The 21457-nt window shown below is 38.4% G+C and overlaps 1 protein-coding gene across 1 annotated transcript; it reads right to left on the reverse strand.

Annotated features, from left to right (window-relative positions):
* Positions 1-14391: 14391 nt before the first annotated feature.
* LOC112865733 (olfactory receptor 51H1-like) lies at positions 14392-15345 on the reverse strand. Its single transcript, XM_025928808.1, has one exon. The coding sequence runs from the start codon at positions 15343-15345 to the stop codon at positions 14392-14394; it is 954 nt and encodes a 317-aa protein (XP_025784593.1).
* Positions 15346-21457: the final 6112 nt, after the last annotated feature.

Consider the following 21457-nt stretch of genomic DNA (forward strand, 5'->3'; position numbering starts at 1 on the left):
GACTGAACCCAGTTAAGGCCTCTCTATAAACTTTTAAGATTTGACAGGTGGGTACTTGGGGTCACTAACACAAATCTCATAAGTAAGTTCCTTTGCTTTTTAAACCTGCCACCTATACATCTGGAGTGGCCTGCCTCTTGCATTGGTCTCCTCTTGTCCTCTGTGTATGAGGGCCAGTTTGTGAGCCAATGGTAATGTTTAAGAGACCAGTGGTTCCCAGCATGGTGGAGAGAGAAGCCCACACTCAATAGTATCCTTACTTTGATAAGGAGATAAGTAGCACAAGTCTGAATGAAGGATGAGGAACCATTAGGTATTTCCCATTTGTGATGTAGATATGATTACAAAGCCTAGGGATCCCATGTTTATTGGGAAACATGGTCACCAAGCTGATGATCACCTCCCAGGGAATTCCACACTGCTGTTCTGACAGGACTCCTCCCTTCTAGGAGACCTTGATAAAATAAAAAAGATAAGACTCACAGTCTGACAAGAAATAACCTTCATCCACAGTCAGGTGCTCCTACTCTGATATGGATACATGCATGCCTCCCTCAGTGAACTCTCAGTTTAACAGGAGAAACACACAGAATTAGAGAAACAGAAATGGAGACCTAGCACTCAGCAATGGGCTTTGGGAAAATTGTGCCTGCTGTACAGAAGAATAAGCAACAAGGTATAATGTCAATCTAGGAAGGTTCTCTGGAAGGTGAGAATTTTCATCTTTTTTACTGAGTATGCACTATGTTAAAATCTAGGTATGGACATGATATGGTCAAAAGTGCTCATGGAGACTTTTCACTCTTGGAGGACACCTACATATAGGAGACAACAGCAAAACCAAATAAGTTAAGCCAAATTAAATGAATATTAGGATAAGCACAGGGACAATGGGTACTGAGTAAGGACATCTAACTTGTTCAGGGGAGAAGAGGTTTTAGGACCGACCTCCTCTCATTCCACTTCTGTCCAAATAGGAAAGGCTGCTTTCTCAGAAGCCTTCAACCACACCTGAGTGTGAGGTGTGGGAACAAATTCTCATACTAGATGACTCAAGTCTGATATCCTTAGTCTTTTCTTCTAGTCCATGGGGTGGCCATGTGGAGCTGCCACCAAGCCTCAAAGGTCTAGGGAAAAGACCAAACCCCTTCTTTAGAGATGAAATAGAGAAAACATTCCAATTTGACCTCCTGAGCAGGTTTTTAAAAATGAAAGTGATGGCTGTGATTTAGAAGGTCCATTAGGATCCAGAGTTCTCAAAGTCTCTGGTTCTGACATCTGTGCTCAGACTCTACAGGCAGATTGATAGGTATTTAATAGGTATTTGGCTCCAGGGTAAAGCATTTTAGTAAGCTAGGAAAGAGCTTACAAAGGAGAAGGCCACTAGCAGGCTCAAGAAGACCTAGGTCATCAGAACTTCATCTAGTTACAGCAGTGGATTAGTTTAACACTCTTCAGTGCCTCAGGAGGATGTACATCGTCTTATTACAGTCCCATAACCATCTGATGAGCACATAACTACCCCCCCCCCCTTATAGAGTCAGAAGATTAGGAAGGTAATAACTTGTCCAAGAAATCAAATATCAGAGCCAGGGTTAAATCTCTTTAATTCTAAATTCTGTGGTTTTTACTCTTTACCAGGTGAGTTCCTACAAATCTACACCCTGAGACCAAAAATCTAATAAGATCTATTCTTTTCTTAACATCACTGACTTTTCTGAGAATATGCAATATGCTAAGCACCATTCTAGGAATTGGAAATATAATGATGATTCAGGAAAATAAACCCCTGGTGACAGATTGAATAGGAGACATCTGCAAACCCACCACTACCACCCTATCCTATGCAACATACTCTCAGTGACTTCCAAGTTAACGTAATAGTTCTTCCTTCACTCAAGGGCTCAGCACACACAAAATTAGTAGTTTTAATTTACCCATAAACATCCCAGGTTGCCAGACAACTAGAGACCACAGAATGACCAATAAATTCTAGTCCCCAGGATATTTAATTCAAATTAGGGGGGAATCAAGGAAACCAGCTACACTGTATTTGGGACCATTGGTTACAATTGGATTTATTTTTCCCAAACTATTCTTTAACGAGATATAATTTACCTAAAATAAAATGCATATGTTAAGTGTATAGTTAGATGATCTCTGACAAATGTGTGCATCAGTATAACTACCACCTTAATCAAGATACAGAGCATTTTTATAATCCCAGAAATTTCCCTTGTGTTCTTTCCAGGTAATACCCTTAGGGCTCACCCACTGAGAAAACCACTGTTTGATTTGGATTACCTTGTATCAAACTTACTGTTCTAAAAGTTCATATAAGTGGAATGATACATATTCTATGTGTCCAACTTCCTTGACTTAACATGGTTTTGTTTTTATTAATAATTTTATTAATTTACATCCAAGTTAGCATATAGTGCAACAATGATTTCAGGAGTAGATTCCTTAATGCCCCTTACTCATTTAGTCCATCCCCTCTCCCACGACCCCTCCAGCTCTTTGTTCTCTATATTTAAGAGTCTTTTAGTTTTTTTCCTACCCCCCCTTCCGTTTTTATTATTTTTGCTTCCCTTCTGTTCATGTTTTGTATCTTAGAGTCCTCATATGAAGTCATGTGATACTTGTCTTTCTCTGACTAATTTCACTTAGCATAATACCCTGTAGTTCCATACACGTAGTTGCAAATGGCAATATTTCATTCTTTTTGATTGCCAAGTAATACTCCATTTTATTGTATATATATATATATATATATATATATATATATATATATATATACACACACCACATGCATCTGTACACCACATGCATTTTTATCCATGCATCTGTCTATGGACATTTGGACTCTTTCCATACTTTGGCTGTTGTTGATAGTGCTGCTATAAAGATTGGGGTTCATGTGCCCCTTCAAAACAGCATACCTGTATCTCTTGGATAAATACCTAGTAATGTAATTGCTGGATTGTAGGGTAGTTCTATTTTTAACTTTTTGAGGAACCTCCATACTGTTTTCCAGAGTGGCTGCACCAGTTTGCATTCCCACTAGCAGTGCAAAAGAGATCCTCTTTCTCCACATCCTCGCCAACATCTGTTGTTGCCTGAGTTGTTAATGTTAGCCATTCTGACAGGGGTGAGGTGGTATCTCACTGTGGTTTTGATTTGTATTTCCCTGATGATGAGTGATGTTAAGCATTTTTTCATGTGTCGGTTGGCCATCTGAATGTCTCCTTTGGAGAAGTGTCTATTCATGTCTTTTGCCCATTTCTTCACTGGATTATTTGTTTTTTGGATGTTGAGTTTGATACGTTTTCTATAGATTTTGGATACTAATTCTTTATCTGATATGTCATTTGCAAATATCTTCTCCCATTCTGTTGGTTGCCTTTTAGTTTTGCTGATTGTTTCCTTCGCTGTGCAGAAAGAAGCTTTTTATTTTGATGAGGTCCCAATAGTTCATTTTTGCTTTTGTTTCCCTTGTCTCCAGAGACATGTTGAATAAGAAGTTGCTGCGGGTTGGCTCAACATGTTTTTGAGGTTCCTTTGTATTTGTCTGCATCAGCTGTTAATTCTTTTTTATTGCTGATATTCCATTGCATGAATACATCAAAGTTTAACTATTTTGGGACACTTGAGGTGCTTTTTTTTTTTTTTTTGCTATTATAAATATGCTATGAATATTAAACTAAAATTTCTGGGTTATAAAGTAAGTGTATGTTTAATAGAACCTGCCAAATGGTTTTCCAAAGTAATTGTACCATTTTATACTATCATGAGTGATGTATGACACTTGGTTGTTCCACATCCTGATCAACCCTTTAAACTATCATTCTTTATTATTTTACCCATTCCAATATGTATAAAATAGTGATTTGTGGTTTTAATTTGCTTTTGATGACTGACGTTGAGCAATATTTTATACACTTAACTGTTCATGCATATACCTTCTATGAAATGTCTGTTAAAGTTTTTTGTCCACTTTTATTGAATTTTTTTGTTTTGATTATACTAGCTATTTATATATTCTGAATACAAGTCATCTGTCATATAAACATAGTGAAAATATTGGCCAATTGTGTGGGTTGCCTTTTGATTTTATTACTAGTCTCCTTTGATAAAAAGAAATTTTAGTTATGATAAAATTAACAATCTTATTCATGGTTAGTACTTTGTTTTATAGATTTAGCTTTTAATTTTAGGTCTGTGATCAAACACAAATTATAATTATATATGGTGTGAAGTAGAGATCAAGATTTATTTTTTCATTTATGGATATTCAGTTCCACAATTTGTTGAAAGACTCTTCTCAAAATTTCCTTGACAACTTTGCCAAATATCAGTCAACTTTTTATGTATGGATGTATTTCAAAATTTCCTTGACAACTTTGCCAAATATCAGTCAACTTTTTATGTATGGATGTATTTCTGAATTTTCTTCTCTTTTGTTAATCTATTTGACTATCATATAAATCTTATATCCTCATATCAACACTGTCTTAACTTTATTATAAGTCTCGAAAGGAGGTAGTGTAAGTCTTCCAACATTATACTTCCACAGTGGTTCTGGCTGTTCCATGTTCTTTACATTCCTATATATGTTTTGAAATCAATTTGTTAGAAATCATATCAAAACCCTAGCAATAATTTTTGTAGAAATTATTTTTTCAGATTTCATACTGGCTAGGATCTCTGATACAATATTCAATAGAGTTAAGCAAACATCCTTGCTTTGTTTCTGATCTTAATTATGATAGATTGAATACTTTCCTAAGTATCATGCTAACTGTAGGTTTTTCAAAGGTTCCCTTTACCAATTGTTGAAAGTTATTATCCAGATGATGTTGAATTTAGTCATCATATTTTTTTCATATAGTTAGGTGATCACATGATTTTTCTCCTTCATGTTATTAATATAGTATACTAATTGACTTACTTTTAAGTGGTAAACTACCTTGCATTCCTGGAATAAACCCCACTTGGTCATGATGTGGTACCATATTTGTATATTGCTGGAATTAGTTTGTTAATGTTTTGATAGAGATAATTGTGTCTATGTTCATGACAGATACTGATCTTTTAAGTTTCTTGTAATTTTCTTGTCAAGTTCTTATATCAGGGCTTTTTTTTTACTCATAAAATGTAATAAAGTGTTCCTTATTGTTCTGTTTTCTGAAAACATTCATGTAACATTTATTCCTTAAACATTTGATACAATTACACAGGAAAGAAATCTGGATCTGAAGTTTCCTTTTTTTTTATTTTACATTTATTTTTCTTTAACGTTTATTCATTTTTGAGAGAGACAGAGCATGAGTGGGGAAGGAGCAGAGAGAGGGAGGCACAGAATCCATAGCAGGCTCCAGGCTCTGAGCTGTCAGCACAGAGCCCGACGCAGGGCTCAAACTCATGAACTGCAAAATCATGACCTGAGCCGAAGTCAGACACTCAACTGACTGAGCCGCCCAGGCGCCCCTATTTTATATTTAATTTTTAATGAATTCTATTCAAATGTTCTATTTTCATAATCTTCCCACTTCGTCTAGATTCTCAAAGTAACAACTGTTATAATATACCAACATATGTATAAAATTATTTATAATATCCCCTTATAATCCTTTCAATTCTGTAGGACTTGTCACCACTTATTATATTAGTTGTGTTTGTTTTGTCCTGTTTTGTCATGCGGGGGGTGGGGAGAGGAGGTGTGCCAATTTTAATTTTAGAACCAGACTGTGGTTTTGATGATTTTTCTTTTTTCTCTATTTGTTTTTCTTTAATTTCTACTCTTTATTTCCATTCTTCTATTTACTTTGGGTTTAATAGTCTATTCTCTTTCTAGTTTCTTAAGGTGGAAACTTAGACCATTGATTTTAAACATGTTTCCTAATAAAAAAAAAAGAGTGTATGTATAAACTCTCCATGCTTTGCTTTAGCTGCATCCCACAAATTTTGATATGTTCTGTTAAAAAATTTTGTACTATTTAATTTCCCTTATGACTTTTTTTTGTGACCCATTGGTTATTTTAAGTGTGTTGCTTACTTTCCTAGTATTTGGTGATTTTTCTATATTATTTATTACTATTAATGTATCATTTAATTCCATCATGGTTGGAAAACATACACTGTATCTCAGTCCTTCAAAATGTATTCACACTTGTTTTATGGCCCTTTATATGGTCTATCTGGGTGAATAGTCCATGTGCACTTAAAATGTTCCTGCATATTTGGAGTGTGTTTTAGGATTGTCACTTAGGTCAAGTTGATCAATGATCAACTTTATCATATTAAAGATTTTTTTATCTGGTTCTTCTGTCAGTCACTGAACTGTTAAAATCTCTAACTACAGTTGTGGATTTCTCTATTTTTCCTTTTATTTCTGTCAGTTTTGCTTTGTGTATTTTGTAGCTTTGTTATTAGGTGCATACAAATTTATAATTTTTATATATTCTTGATGAATTGACACTTAACATTATGAGTAGTAATCTGCATTTAAGTCAATTTTGCTGATATTATACAACCTATGTTCTTCTGCTTAAATTGTATAGTACATTTTCTATCTTTTTACTTTTAAACTTCAAGTGACTTTATATTTAGTTAACTATAAAGAGCATAAGTTGGGCCTTGATTATGTATGTAGTCTGATAAATTCTGCATATTAACTGGAATATGTAATCTGTTTACTTTTAATGTTATAATATACTTAAGTCTATCTTACTATGTGTTTTGTATATGTCTCTTGTATTCTTTGTTCCCTTATTTCTCCTGTATTGCATTTTGGGGGGTTAATTGAACATATACTAAAATACCATTTTATTCCCTCTACTTGTGTTTAGCTGTACTTCATATTATTGTTCTATTGGTAGCTCTAGGATTTACCCCATTTATCACAATCTTCCTTGAATTAATGTTATACCACTTCATGGAAATCATAAGAATATTACAACAGTTTAGTTCTGTCCTTTGTTATTTTTATATATATTTTACATAAAATGTATATTTACATATATTTTATATACATTATAAACTTCAAAAACTAAACCAACTTAAAGGATTTAATAAAAGAAAACTTTTGTGTATATATTTACTATTTTCAGTGCTCTTCTTTCCTTCCCATAGATCTAAATTTTCATAAAGTATTTCTCAACATGAATCATTTACTTTAACATTTTTGTAGTATAAGTTTATTGGAAAGAAAGTCTCTGCTTTTACCTGAAAAAATTTTTCCTTAAAATTTTTACAAATTTTTTTTAAGTCTATTTATTTTGAGAGAGAGTGGTGGGAGGGGCAGAAAGAAAGTGAGAGAGAATCCTAAGAAAGCTCTGCACAATCAGCACAGAGCCCGACAGGGGGCTTGAACCCACAAACTGGTAGATCATGACTGAGCTGAAATCAAGAGTTGGACTGACTGAGCCACCCAGGTGCCCCTGAAAATTTTTTTTGGTAAAAAATTTTTTGCTAGTTATAGAATTCTATATTGATGGGTTTATTCTTCCTTTTAGCACGTTAAATATGTTAGTCCTTTATTTTTTTATCATTTTTTTCTTACAAATGTCAGTCATCATTCTTACCATTATTCCCATATATGTAATACCTTTTTTCAGAACTTTTGGTTATATTTTTTTCTTTGTATTTGGTTTTCATCAGTTTGATTTTGTATCAATGTATAGTTTTTTTGTATTCATTTTTCTGGGGGCTCAATTTCCTGGGTCTGTGGGTTAATTTTATTATTCTGTAATGAAATTTGAAAAAATGTTTTAATTCATTCACCAAGTATTTTTCTGACCCATTCTTCTCCTTCTTGGACTTCAACACCTATCTCTAAGACTACTTGATAGAGACCCAAATGTCATTCCATTTATTTAAACTATTTTCTCTCTGCTTCTATTAACTAGTTAATAGAATACTAGTTAACTAGTTAATATTAACTAAGTAATAGAATACTAGATAATGTTTATTGACTTGGTCTTCATGTTCTCTATCCTTTCCTTTGCATTGTACAATCTCATGTTATTCCCAAAAATGATTTTACTTCAGATATATTTGCAGATCTAAAAGTTTCATTTCATTCCATTATGCTTATGCAGTTTCTAAATTTCTCCTTAAATCTCCATATCAGGAGAACTGCTGAACCCAGGCAACCAGAGACTCCTCTCCTCTTCCTGGGTCCTTAGGATGTATGCTCTGCCTCCCACTCTCACACTGGGAGCTGTTCCAAGGACACATCCTTGAGAGAGTAAGGTATTATGCTTGTTTTATTTTGAGAGAGAGAGAGAGAGAGAGTCAGGGAGGGGCAGAGAGAAAGAATCCCAATGCAGGGCTTGATCTCCTGACTGTGAGATCATGACCTGAGCCAATATCAAGAGACAGATGCTTAATCAAGCGAGATACCCAGGTGCCCCAAGAGTAAGGTGTTTTTGAGACCATTTGTATGATATACGTGACTTTGCTCAGCTAAGGCCTCTATATAAACTTTTAAGATTCTGGTGAGTGTATGCAGAGATCAACTCACCTTATGGCTGCCCAAGATGAGCCTCATATGTAAATTTCCTTGCTTATTAAACCTTCCACCCACCAATCTGGAGTGATTTGCCTTTTTCTTCAGTCTCTCCTTGCCCTCTATGTACAGGGGCCAGTTTCAGATTACAACTGAGAAGCTCCAAAGGAGGTTGCATACTAACAGTTGTCTATCCATCTTCTTTGTATTTTTTTTAAGTTTATTCATTTTGATAGAGTGTGAGCAGAGAAGCAGGATAGAGAGAGGGAGAGAATCCAAACCAGGCTCCATGCTGTCAGCACAGAGCCTAATGAATCACTCAATCCCACAACTGCAAGAGCACGACCTGAGTCAAAATCAAGAGTCAACCTTTAACTGAATGAGCCACTCAGGCATCCCCTTTATATTTTTTAATTGTTTTTATATTTATGCTGAAATATTTGTTTTAATTTTTGATTACAAACACAAAGAGAACATATTTTTATCCCAAAATATGGGTTATGAGATGCCTCTTTCTGCTTTTTTTTCCTCTTGATTGTTCCTTTTTTGGTATGTATAGTAATTTTTCAATGTATACTAGACATTGTAAATGATGTATTGAAAAATCTCTGGATTCTGTTATTTTTCCTTGAGTGTTTTCTGGCAGGAATACTTAACTTATTGCTGAATCAATGATCTTACCCTATGAAGTTTAACTTTAGGCTTTAAGACTTTATTGTTTCATTTTATCCTTATTCCAAGATCATAGCTCTTAGTGTGTGGACATACTATTAAGACACAGCTTTTCTGAAGATTTAATCAAAGTCTGAGGTGTTACCAATTGTTCCCAACTTAGTGAAACTAAAATGTCAAACTCTGTTTCCCAAAAACAGGAAATTTCTGATATCGGGGATGCTACCCTAAATAAAGCTATGCGCAGTTAATTCCTTGCAGTCTCCCTGACCTTGTAACACAGGAAAAATTATACCTAGCGGCCAGGATTATTGCACTCTCTACTCCTTTCATTCTTGTCCAGCTGGTTCATCTAACATGTACTGTACTATTGTCTCATCTGCTCCTTAGACCCACCTGTTCTCCTCACCTGAAGGTCAGTTTTAGAGCCCTTTGGTTTCTTTGTCCTTTCTGATACCCACTATTTAAGCATTCTCCTAACAGGATTATAAGACTTTCTCATGACATCACTTTTCTATGTTTTGTAACTCCAATAGGCCTGGGGCCAATATTATATCCTATTCAGATGAGTAATTAAATAGGCCTAAACAAGTTATTGTTACTAATAAGTGCTCTGAGCAATGAGTAGCTATAAAATTACTGCCTGGACCATCTCAAGAGTCAGAAGACAAATACTAAGTGCTTTGGTGGCTAGAAACAGAATAATATCTGTGTGAAATGGGTCAAGACAATCCATCAGTATTTCTAAGAAATAGAGACAGTTGCCAAAGACTTAATATTGGTATACAGAGCCTGAGCAACCATAAGATACAGGGTCAGAAGAGGAAAAGACGGCAAAGAAGGGAAGACACTGGTGAAGGAAGAATCTGTATAGGAATTTTATTATGTTAATATAATGTTTCTCAACTGGAATTCAGACTTCTGGCACTCTTGATGGGGGGAGATAAGAGGTACACTATATTTATACATTCTACAATTTTCTATGCATGTAAGTTATGGCCTCTAGAAGCAAATACTGTCTTTCTCCACCTACACTATTCTAAGGTATAACTTGGCTTGAAAATAATGAAAAGTGATGAAGTAGATCTTGAAGAGAGCAACAAACCTCTTGCAAAGCACCTGCTTCAAGTAAGATAATGTCATGATTCCCAGGCAAAGGAACTGTTCTCTGCTTGCAAGAGGAAAAGAGACACTTCTGCCAGCCTAGAAAGTTTGGAAAATATTGAAGGTCCAGTAGTATTAGGCTCATTCACTGAAATGCCTCATTTCCTGCTTATAAGGCCCCATACTTTCTGTGTCAGGAAATTTATTTTGATATAGATGATCTATTGAGCCTGTAATTCAGTCATCTTTATATTTCTGCCACCCTTACAGTCCTATCCTGGGAATGATTTTCAGCAGTCTGTCTTCTGGCTGCAGAAAATTAGAATCCCTTTTAAAGCTACCATGGAGGACCTCTTCCTTTTGCTGTTATAGGCCAGGAGTAAGATTTTTTTTTAACTCCAATCTTCTTCATGGGTGGGGGAAAGTCTTATTAGCTTAAAGATTAAGTGCAAGATCTTTAGAATTCCTGTACACAGACTTTTTTAACTAATGACACTAAAACCACTATGTATCACACTCTGATCTTTTAACTGCAAACTAGTAGTTCAGCTTTCTAGAAACCATCTCAGGACCTCACTTTGTGTCAGGCTCAGATAATTCAATAGTAATTCATAATTCAATAATTCATGTCTGTGGAGCAAAAGAAGGCATTATTTGGAATATGCTTGGATGTCTGTGCCCTGAAGATAAAGTAGTAGAGACAGAGACCATCATACCCCTTCCAGCTCTTGATGTCAGTGCAGCCATGGAATGTAGGAATGGTCATGCTACATTGACAGAGATTAAAATGAGAAAAGGTTCCAAGTTTAGTGCTGCTATTGAGAAAAGGTAAAAATGACAAAGCCAAAGGATCCCTACAATCCTAGATTGGGTGTCTAATATCCAAACTTAATTCTGCTAACCCTCATAATGGACTTTTCCAGCCTCAGGGCCTGTATGCAATGTTTTTGTTTTAACTGCCCAAGGCTGCTTGTGATTTTGAACACAATCATGTCAGCTGTGGGTTCCTGATAGACGTTGGTGGACCCTCAGAGACATACTGGCTCTCTGATAGGAACCTCTTGTTATTGGGGTGGAGGGTAAAGTGGGCAGAGGGACCTAGATAACACAGTTGCTTATTTAGTACAAGATATGTGACCCTGTTGTGTAACCTTGTCATATAGCACAAGCTATATAGCACAAATGACCTCCTCTTCCAAAGTGGCCTGTCAAACTAGACTCTGAAACCTTTGGTTGGCTATTACCAGACATAATATTCTAAAATGGTAACTATAGGGGCGTCTGGGTGGCTCAGTCGGTTAAGCATCGGACTTCAGCTCAGGTCACGATCTCATGGTCCGTGAGTTCGAGCCCCACGTTGGGCTCTGGGCTGATGGCTCAGAGCCTGGAGCCTGCTTCCGATTCTGTGTCTCCCTCTCTCTCTGCCCCTCCCCCGTTCATGCTCTGTCTCTCTCTATCTCAAAAATAAATAAACTTAAAAAAAAAGCTGCTGAGGATTCAACTCAGTTTTAAATAAATAAATAAATAAAATGGTAACTATAAACTCATGATTTGTTATCCTTGCTTCTGGACCTCAATGGGCAAGATCTGTGGCCTTCAGACACAGATCTGAAGTGGCCTCCTCCTAGTTACTGATAAGCACAGGGTTCTGAGTTCTTAGAATCCATGCTACAGTGGCCAATGCAAATACATCTAACAGCAGAAACAAGTTTTCCTGCTAGAACTGCATGTATCAGGTTCACAGTTCCTCACCCTGCCTCCTGCCTCTGAGTTCCTCCTTCTCTCTTGTCTCAGTTCATGAAAATGATACATAGAAATGACAACAATCGGGTGCCTGGGTGGCTCAGTCAGTTAAGGGTCCAACTTCGGCTCAGGTCACAATCTCACAGTTCATGAGTTCAGGCCCTGTGTCGTGCTCTATGCTGACAGCTTGGAGCCTGGAGCCTGCTTTGGATTCTCTCTCTCTCTCTCTCTCTCTCTCTCTCTGCCCCTCCTTCACTCATTCTCTCTCTCTCTCTCTCTCTCTCTCAAAAATAAACATTTAAAAAAATTTTTAAAGATGGGAATGCAAGCTGGTGCAGACACTCTGGAAAACAGTATGGAGTTTCCTCAAAAAATTGAAAATATAACTACCCTATTACCCATAAATTGCACTACTAGGCATTTATCCATGGGATACAGGTGTGCTGTTTTGAAGGGACACATGCACCCCCATGTTTATAGCAGCACTATCAACAATAGCCAAAGTATGGAAAGAGCCCAAATGTCCATCGATGGATGAATGGATAAAGAAGATGTGGTATGTGTATGTGTATACACACACAAACACACACACACACAATGGAGTATTACTCAGCAATCAAAAAGAATGAAATCTTGCCATTTGCAACTACGTGGATGGAACTGGAGGGTATTATGCTAAGTGAAATTAGAGAAAGACAAAAATCATATGACTTCACTCATATGAGGACTTTAAGAGACAAAACAGATGAACATAAGGGAAGGGAAACAAAAATAAAATAAAAACGGGGACAAAACAAGAGACTCATAAATATGGAGAACAAACTGAGGGTTACTGGAGGGGTTGTGGGATGGGGAATGGGATAAATGGGTAAGGGGCACTAAGGAAACTATTCCTGAAATCATTGTTGCACTATATGCTAACTAATTTGGATGTAAATTTTAAAAAATTTTTAAAAATTAACAAAAATAAAAAATCCATGTCTTATTTAAAAATTTTTTTAAAAAAGAAATGACAACAATCACTAAATTACCAATTATGTGGATGGCTATAGATATAAACAAAAAGTTTCGAATAACTCTATTGTGGCTTTTTCTATTAGATTTGAGTGGTTATTTTCTACCAGGAATATTCCTATTTTAATTTTCCATGAAATTTTTAGTTGTTTTAGAACTGAACAAGCCAAGGACAATGCTAGAGCTGAAATGGGACACCCTTCAGTTTCTGGGTAAAATTTCCCCTGGAAATTTGCAAGCAGCTTTGGGAAAATCTCCACAAAAAAACTTAATCTCCTCTCTGAGCTTCACCCTTGGAAACAGCCTTCTGGACCATGTGATCTAGACAGAGCCATACCTCATCCCCAAGGCCTCTGATATTCATCCTGACTTCATTCCATTGCAGTTCACCAACTGCTCATTCTCCCCACAGGCCTCAGGTATTTGGATCTCTCAGTCTTCTCCATTCCTGGGGATCAGCTCTCAAGATTTTTTCTTCTTCCTTTGTCTTTCCTACTCATTTATTCAATATATACCAAGCACGTATTATATGGTAGACACTGTTCTTGGAGCTGGGGACAGATCAGTGAACAAAACAGTCCCCAAATCCCCGGTCTCATGGGGCTTATATCCTAGCAGATCACCTGCATTGCAAGTGAGTGGCTGTTCCACCTTTACCACTGATGCTTGAGAAACCAGCACTATCCAGAAGTTATACTGAGCATCTTTCCTAAGTTTAACAGGACCAAACTTACTTTCAAGTTCAAAGCAGAGACACACATGAAGAGAATCAAGAGAAAACTATGACTCCCTAGACTACAAATAAGTTCTAGATAAATTCAGCATGTTCATTGTCATCCTATGTGTTTCTCACTCTCCAACCCCTGTTTTCTACTTCTTGTTATGTGAACTGGTCAATACCAAGTTTGGGAGAAGACCAGTGTTAAGGTGAATATAGTTTATTTACATCTAACCTTATATGTAATAGGAATATATTTCTTCCTTAGGTTTAGAAATGGGGGCTGAGGGGGGTGGAATCCAGTGAGGAAAAGAGAGAGGTGCCTCACAAATGGGTATGCACACACATCCTCTCAGTTGCTGTGGTTAGGTCCCCTAGGTAAGGAGATGTCACAGTATATGAGTCTGAAATAGTTTGGCTCTAATCAGAGCAATGAGAGGATTATCAAGATGGTACTTAAATATACTTTTCAATGGTCTCAGTCCCCCAAAATTGTAATTATAGAAGCTAATAGTGCCCCCCACGAAATGCTCAGTAGTAAAAACTGAATCATTGAACCCTCAAACATTAACTCTCCCCTGCCCCAAGACCCCACAGGGGTCTTGTACCATTGGATCCTTCTGCTCTTCTAAAAGACATCAACCCTTTTATGCTGGAAGTGCTTTAGGAGGCTCTGACGTATCTTCTTAGACTTGATACAGTAAACTATGGGGTTCATGATAGGCGGGACCAAGAAATGCAGGTTGGCCATGAGCACTGCCAGAGCAGGATAGCTGTGCTTCTCTACTCTGTGTAACACAGACAGCCCCAGTTTGGGCAAATAAAAGATGAGAACAACGCAGAGGTGTGAGACACATGTGTTGAGTGCCTTGAGCTGTTCCCCGGGTGATGCAATGCCCAGTACTGTTTGTAGGATCAGGGTGTATGAGAGCACAATGAGGGAGGAATCAAGGCCCAGTGAGAAGAGGATGGAGACCAGGCCAACCAAGCTGTTGATCTGGGTGTCTGAGCAGGCCAATCCCACAAGGTCACAGTGCAGGCAGTAGCAGTGAGAAAGTACACTGATCTGGGGGAAAAGCAGACGCCGCAGGAGGATGGGTCCTGGGAGGTTGAGCAGGACAGCCCTCACCAAGATGGCAGCCCCCACCTTGGCCATGGCTGAGTGGGTAAGAATTGTGGCATAGTGCAGAGGTTCCCGGATGGCAACAAAACGATCAAAGGCCATGGCCAGCAGCACACCAGATTCCACATAGGTGAAGGCATGGATGAAGAACATCTGCGCTGCACAGAGATCAAAGGGCAGCTCACGAGCACCCAGCCAGAAAAGCCACATCATGGTGGGAAAGGTAGAGGCACAGAGGCCTAGATCGGAGGCTGCCAACATGGACAGGAAGATGTACATGGGTTCACGTAAGGCTGGATCCATGCAGATCAGGAGAAGAATGATACCGTTACCCAGGATGGAAAACACACAGATGAGGTTGATGGGGATAGAAACCCAATAATGAGAGGCTTCCAGGCCTGGAAAGCCAGTGAGGAGGAAGGTAGAATGACCAGAAGTGCTGGTGTTGCAGGAGAACATAGTGTTTCCAGGAAGGAGTTGTCCGCCCTACAAGTAAGAGGCATTCATTTATTTGACCATCACTTATAAAGTCCCTACTAAGTGTGGGATGGAAAGGAAGAGCTGCCCCATAACCCTTTCTTAGGCCACGAAAAAACCTCATTCCTCTTAGAGGCCCTATTCCCCTCCATTTCCTGGCTAATTTGGTCTTCTCTTTGGATACAGTGACAATGAATACATTTTAAGAGTTGATTGATCTCTGCTTACTGCTTTAGCCACTGCATATCTTCTCTTGGACCTAGACAACTTCCTTTTTTCACTTAAGCTATACCCAAAGGTCAATCTCCAGAGTGAAGATTAAATAATGAAGAAAGAATAATTTTCTGTCAATGTTTAGGATGGTATTCAGAATAAGGAGTATAGACTCCATTTTTATTCTTAGAGGCAGGCTTTCCACAGCCTGACATATCTGTTAACAAATACACCAGAAAGGACACATTCAAATAAAGGATGTGTTTTCAAAACCTTCCTCTGAGGAGGCTGGTTGGTTTTTCCTCTGGTGTTGTTAAGAAACCAACATTTTCTGTATTTCTTTCCTGGAAATTCCTTTGAGGCCCCAAGGAGGTTCTTTTGAATCTGTTCAATAGTGACAAATTTCTGTCCTGTAAAGATGGGTTGGCTTAGAGGAGGTATGCAAGAGTTCTTCAAGCTAAGTCTAGTAAACAAGACGGGAACTCAGATGATTCACTTTCGTTAAAACACCATCTTCCCCAGTCCTATCTCCACCTCACGCTGGCTGCTTGAAGCTTGCACATTTTCTTCTGACTCTGCTTTTGAGATAGTCCTGTGGACATAGCTCTTAAATATCTCTTTCAGCCCTCTTACCATAAACACGATTATGACAGCACCAAGTACTTTGAAGTTCTCCTTGGTGTGGGCAGAAGGGTGAAGCTGACCAGTCTGAGGGTTACCACCTGAAGAGGATTAATAGTGCTCAACAAGGAGCCCAGAGTGCAGTGTGTGAACTCCTCTGATCCCATAACTTCATGTTGCACCTTCAGGCTTTCTAGTTTCCCCAGGTTCTCTCCTCAGGACTGCATCTCCATGTATCTGCTAAGTATTTTCACACTGGTTTGCCTTATAAATTGAATGTCTCATAGAAGCCCTAACTGTAATTCCCCCACTTTGTCCCCAAAGTTTACCCTCTAATACCTGTCAGGCCTTCCTCCCATTCCTGTTATCTGTGAAATCTCCAAGGAAAACAAAAAACCTAGCATCTCTTTTCATTCCATAACTCATTCCCCAAATCAATTGTATTTGAATACACCCCACTCCTCTCAGATCACAATAAAACTAAAACTTGCCATCATTTCCCTAGATATTATAACAGCCTCCTAACTGTCCTACTTTCTTCATTTGGTCTCTCTGTATTGATTCATTGTCCAAATTTCCATTAAACTAGCAGAATAGTTAAAAGGCAAGTATGGACATTTAAATGAGTATATGTATAGGCAGGAAACACAGTGACCAGATTTGTTATAGAAGGGTGTCTCCTGTCATAACTTTAATGATCCCCTGGCTCCTGATTCTGCAGGACCAGGTCGAAGATCTTTATACTGGATGCAGAAGGGAAGAGACCTTGTCCATCATACATTTGTAGCCTACTCAGTCAACTCTCCCCTAAGCATCATAAACATTACTACTAACATATCTTTCTATTCAGCAAATTTACCATATTTGATAATTCTTAGAATATGTTTTTTGTGGAAAATATGCACAGAAAAACCTAAATATTTTAAGTGTAAAGATTGATGAATTTCCTCAAAGTGAACACATCTGTGTAACAAGCACCTAGATCAAGAAAACAGAACACTGTCAGCCCCCAAGAACGTTCAGAAACCCCTTCCAGTCACCCCATCCTGTCAGTGATTACCACCTTTCTGACTTGTAATACCACAAATTTGCCTGTATAATAGAATCATTCTTTTCTATCTGTCTTCCTTCATTCAATTTTGCCTTTGTTGAAGGAATGAACTGATGATTTGTCCTATAAGCACTAAACTGACTTTCTGTTCTCTGAAAATCACTGTGTTAGAAATGGCACATAGCAATGAAAACTCATATTAGGGATATCCTAAAGGGATGTGCTGTTTTGTCCCAGTTTAAGTGTGCACAGATCCACACATCAGTTTCTGATGACAAGAAGAGTTGCTATCATTTATTGACCATCTGCCAGACACTAAGGATGTTATCTACAATCATCACAATGAGTCTCAGGTTGACTAACTTCTTGTAAGCCAAATATCTGGTAAGTGAATGATCATGATCCCCACTCAGGACTGATTCTCAAGGCCACGTGCTAGTAGACAGCTTATGAAATTTTTCCCAAACTGTCAGACATAATGCATAAGACATGCATTATCTAATAGACCAGAGCCCAAATGGAGAGGCTCTTTCTCTGGAAACAACTTGGTCTATTCAGCAAAACAGCAGCTTAGGGCCCACCCAAAGCCATGTTTTCATTGACTCTCATTCCACATAGCATCCTATCATTTTGTACAAAGCTTCTGTCCACGGCAGAGTGAAATGACAACCACACGCCCACAATCACACGTGAAGAAAGTTCAGAGAACTGCCATCTCAGGTGCTTGGAAGCTTGGACATGACTTTTCTCTGATTCCTAGAGATCCCTAAATTGGTGTGATGGAGTTAAATACACTTTGCTGTTTCCCAGTTTTTCCTGTTTGCCATGCTCCTTACTTCAGTGTCCTGAGTTCATTTTCTTACAAAATAAGAGTAAAATTCAGAAACAATACATTTGTCTTTTATAAATGCTCTGTACACATATTCTTGCTTAATCCTCTAACCCTGTGGGATATTTTTCCATTTTCTCATGAAAAAAAATGGGAGCTCCAAGAAGCTAAATAGTTTTGCCAAGGTCATGAAGCTAGGTGGTAGATCCAGGATTTAAATCCAAGCTGGCCTAAAGACAAAGGCTATTTGCTTGTTTTATATAAGAAGATGTTTTGACACTTTATAGTTACTAGATCCTTTACCTCTGAGACAATTTAAAGGCTAGTTTTTTTATCCCCTCCCTCCAACCCCATCTCCCTCCAAAGCAGATACAGGGGTTTGGGACTGGAGTGAGGTCACCTACTAGAAGTGGTCCTTGGGTCAAGCCAGCTAGGCCTCTCTGCTCCAATCATGTCCAGTTTTTCCAGCCTGTCCACAGAGATTGTGGCTCATCCTCTGGATGCAGTGGCCAAGTCACTTTCCACAACCCTCCTGTGCCCAAGACCCGAGAGTGCTGCAGTGTCTGATACAAGGGAGTTTGTTCCCTCCTCCCTGATTCCAGTGCTGCAGGGTGACAAGGAGTTCACCAAAAAAGGTGTTCTTGTCATTGAAAAAGGAAAAAAATACCAACCTCACCAGAGGGTGAATGTAGGAAAGACTATAAACTGTTTAGCACATGGTAGGCATTTATTAAAATGTAACAACAAACAGAGATACCCTAGGATTTTACATCCATTAACTCATGAAGTCTTTCTCCTTCCGAAGCCTGTGAGTGGCATCATTCTCCTACAGATGGGGAAATAAAGCCTGAAAGGTGAGGAAGCTGTCCAGCACCACACAAAGAGTCAGCAGAAGAGAAGACCAGCTTCAAGCTCTGTCCATTTGACTACAAACCTCATGTTTCTGTCTGTTCCTCAGCATTCTCACCTCTAAAATCTTTGAAAACAATACTTCTCCCTGGAGATCATTGTAAGGATTAAATAAGAATATATGCAAAGGACTTAGGACAGTGCTGGGAATGTAATAAGCACACTTAAAAATAACAATGGCTAATATTGGACTACACACTGCTTTATGAGGTGGGTATAATTATTCCCAGTTTGCATATGTGAAAACTGAGCTACCAAGTAGTTGGAAAACTTGCTTAAGATCATGATGTAAGAAAGTGGATGAGCATGGGCTCAAATTTAAGCAGTCTGACTCCAGAATTCACATCCTTAAGCACAGTGTTATGCTGCTGCTTTGTGCTAGCTATAATGGTTATTAATGTTATTAGTACTTCAAATGTCAAAGGATATGAAATAGGATTACAGATGTATGGGATCTCCTCTTTTACCACCTCTGCCTCCTCTCTGATCACTTGTATGCATCAACCCGTCAACTTCCTCATAGAAAAATTCTAAGTTTATAAGGGGCCCATGTGCTTATTAACTTCCCTGAATGTGAATTTAATTATAGGCTCATGGTTTAGGAAGAAGAACTTTCTTCTCATAGTAGTAATCTCCTGAGTGAACAAAGGAAAAACATGATAAAACTATATCTGGAAAGAAAAAACAGGAAGACAAAAAGAGGGAATCAATGCCAAGCAGACCCTTCTTGAGGATGTGGGGGGAAATTTTAAATTACACTTTCTGCCTCTCTACAGTCTTCCTCATTTAGGCTCCGGAAGACCATGAATAGTGCAAAGACTTTATCTTTCTCTGATGGGGGAAGTCTGTCGCCAAATGGCCTATAGCCAAACTATGAGCCACTGTAAGAAATGACCCAGCTTAGAGAAGGCTGGAGACCCTTTTCCCCCGAAACAAGATTTCTATAGCAATTAGACATCAGTCTCCAGCACTGAAGGGTATGGAAGCCTTTAAGCCTTCGATTTGCCAGCTGAGTCCTAGGACTGAAGAAGCCCCAAGCCTGGGACCAAGAGGAAGTTTACAGAAAAAAAGGCTGTGGCGTGATACTCTAGCCTAGCAGGGACCATCAGGAGCTGGGAACCCAAGGTTTCCCCAAGCCCATGATGTTGTCATGCTTTTGCTGAGATGAGCTCTATCACTGCTCTGCTCAGAAATAAGCTTAGCATAAACCTGCTTGGGCTGCACACCTATAACTGGACAGTCACAAACCGTCTGCAGGGTCTCCAGTTCCCCCAGAAACAACTCAGGCTCCTTCCACCTCCAGCTGCTTTCTAGCCATTTGAAGCTGCTATTAGGATCTGTGAACGAATGAATGGGAGCTGTATGGGGAGATTTCCTAGCCTCCATCTATCCTTCCTCCTCAGACCACATGTAAACAGATTCTCAGAGGCTATAGCTTGAATATAGGACTTAAATCCTAAAATCTATCAGTGAAATTGCAGTAAAATCTGAGTAAAGGAATAAAATTGGAGTTTCTCAAAAGGTTTTCACTTCCTTACAGATTTGGGATCCACATAGTTAAAAAAAAAAAATCATGATTATTAAGTAAATCTTATCCTATCAGTCTTTTATTCTTAATCTCTTTAAATATTTGTAAACAGTAGATAGATCACACCTTCACATTTAATTATATGTATAGCCTCATTTCTAAAGTTGGCAACCAAAATCCTTGATTAGGTTTAACTGATGAAGCCTGATTATTCACAAAGAGATGCCAAGGTCTGGAATGGAGTGGAAATATGTCTAGTATTGAATGATATTAAATTTTTTTTCAACGTCTATTTATTTTTGGGACAGGGAGAGACAGAGCATGAACGGAGGAGGGGCAGAGAGAGAGGGAGACAGAGACTCGGAAACAGGCTCCAGGCTCTGAGCCATCAGCCCAGAGCCTGACGCGGGGCTCGAACTCCCGGACCGCAAGATCGTGACCTGGCTGAAGTCGGATGCTTAACCGACTGCGCCACCCAGGCGCCCCGAATGATATTAAATTTAAAGTGATAAAATCATGCCAGTGTACAGGCCTGTTTGTAAATCACTGGCACCTGTCAATGTGTTATAATCCAGCTTTCTGTGATGTTCCCTCCGGAATTAACATACAAATCTGCTGAGGGGCTCTAAGATGTCTGCAAAAGTGATCTTTCCAACTTCCTGAAACGTCTTTAATAGCATGAATAATGTATGTTTTATTAAAATCCAGTGTCTCCTCACATTAGCATATCAGAGTTTGGGACAGGTTGGCATCTTACCTGTATTTTATCCTGGGTAGGCGGGACAGAGTAGAAGTGTATGCAGTAAATCCAGACTGTCTGGGTTTGATTTCTGGCTTTACTACCAATTAGCTACATGACTCTGAGCAAATTTCTTAACCTCTCTGTCCAAATGTTCTGACCCATAAAACCTAATGTGAGTACGTCCCTTGAGTTTTGGGGAAG

This window comes from Puma concolor, chromosome D1 (genome assembly GCF_028749965.1).
Source record: "Puma concolor isolate L17-30 chromosome D1, mPumCon1.1.hap2, whole genome shotgun sequence".
NCBI lineage: Eukaryota > Metazoa > Chordata > Mammalia > Carnivora > Felidae > Puma > Puma concolor.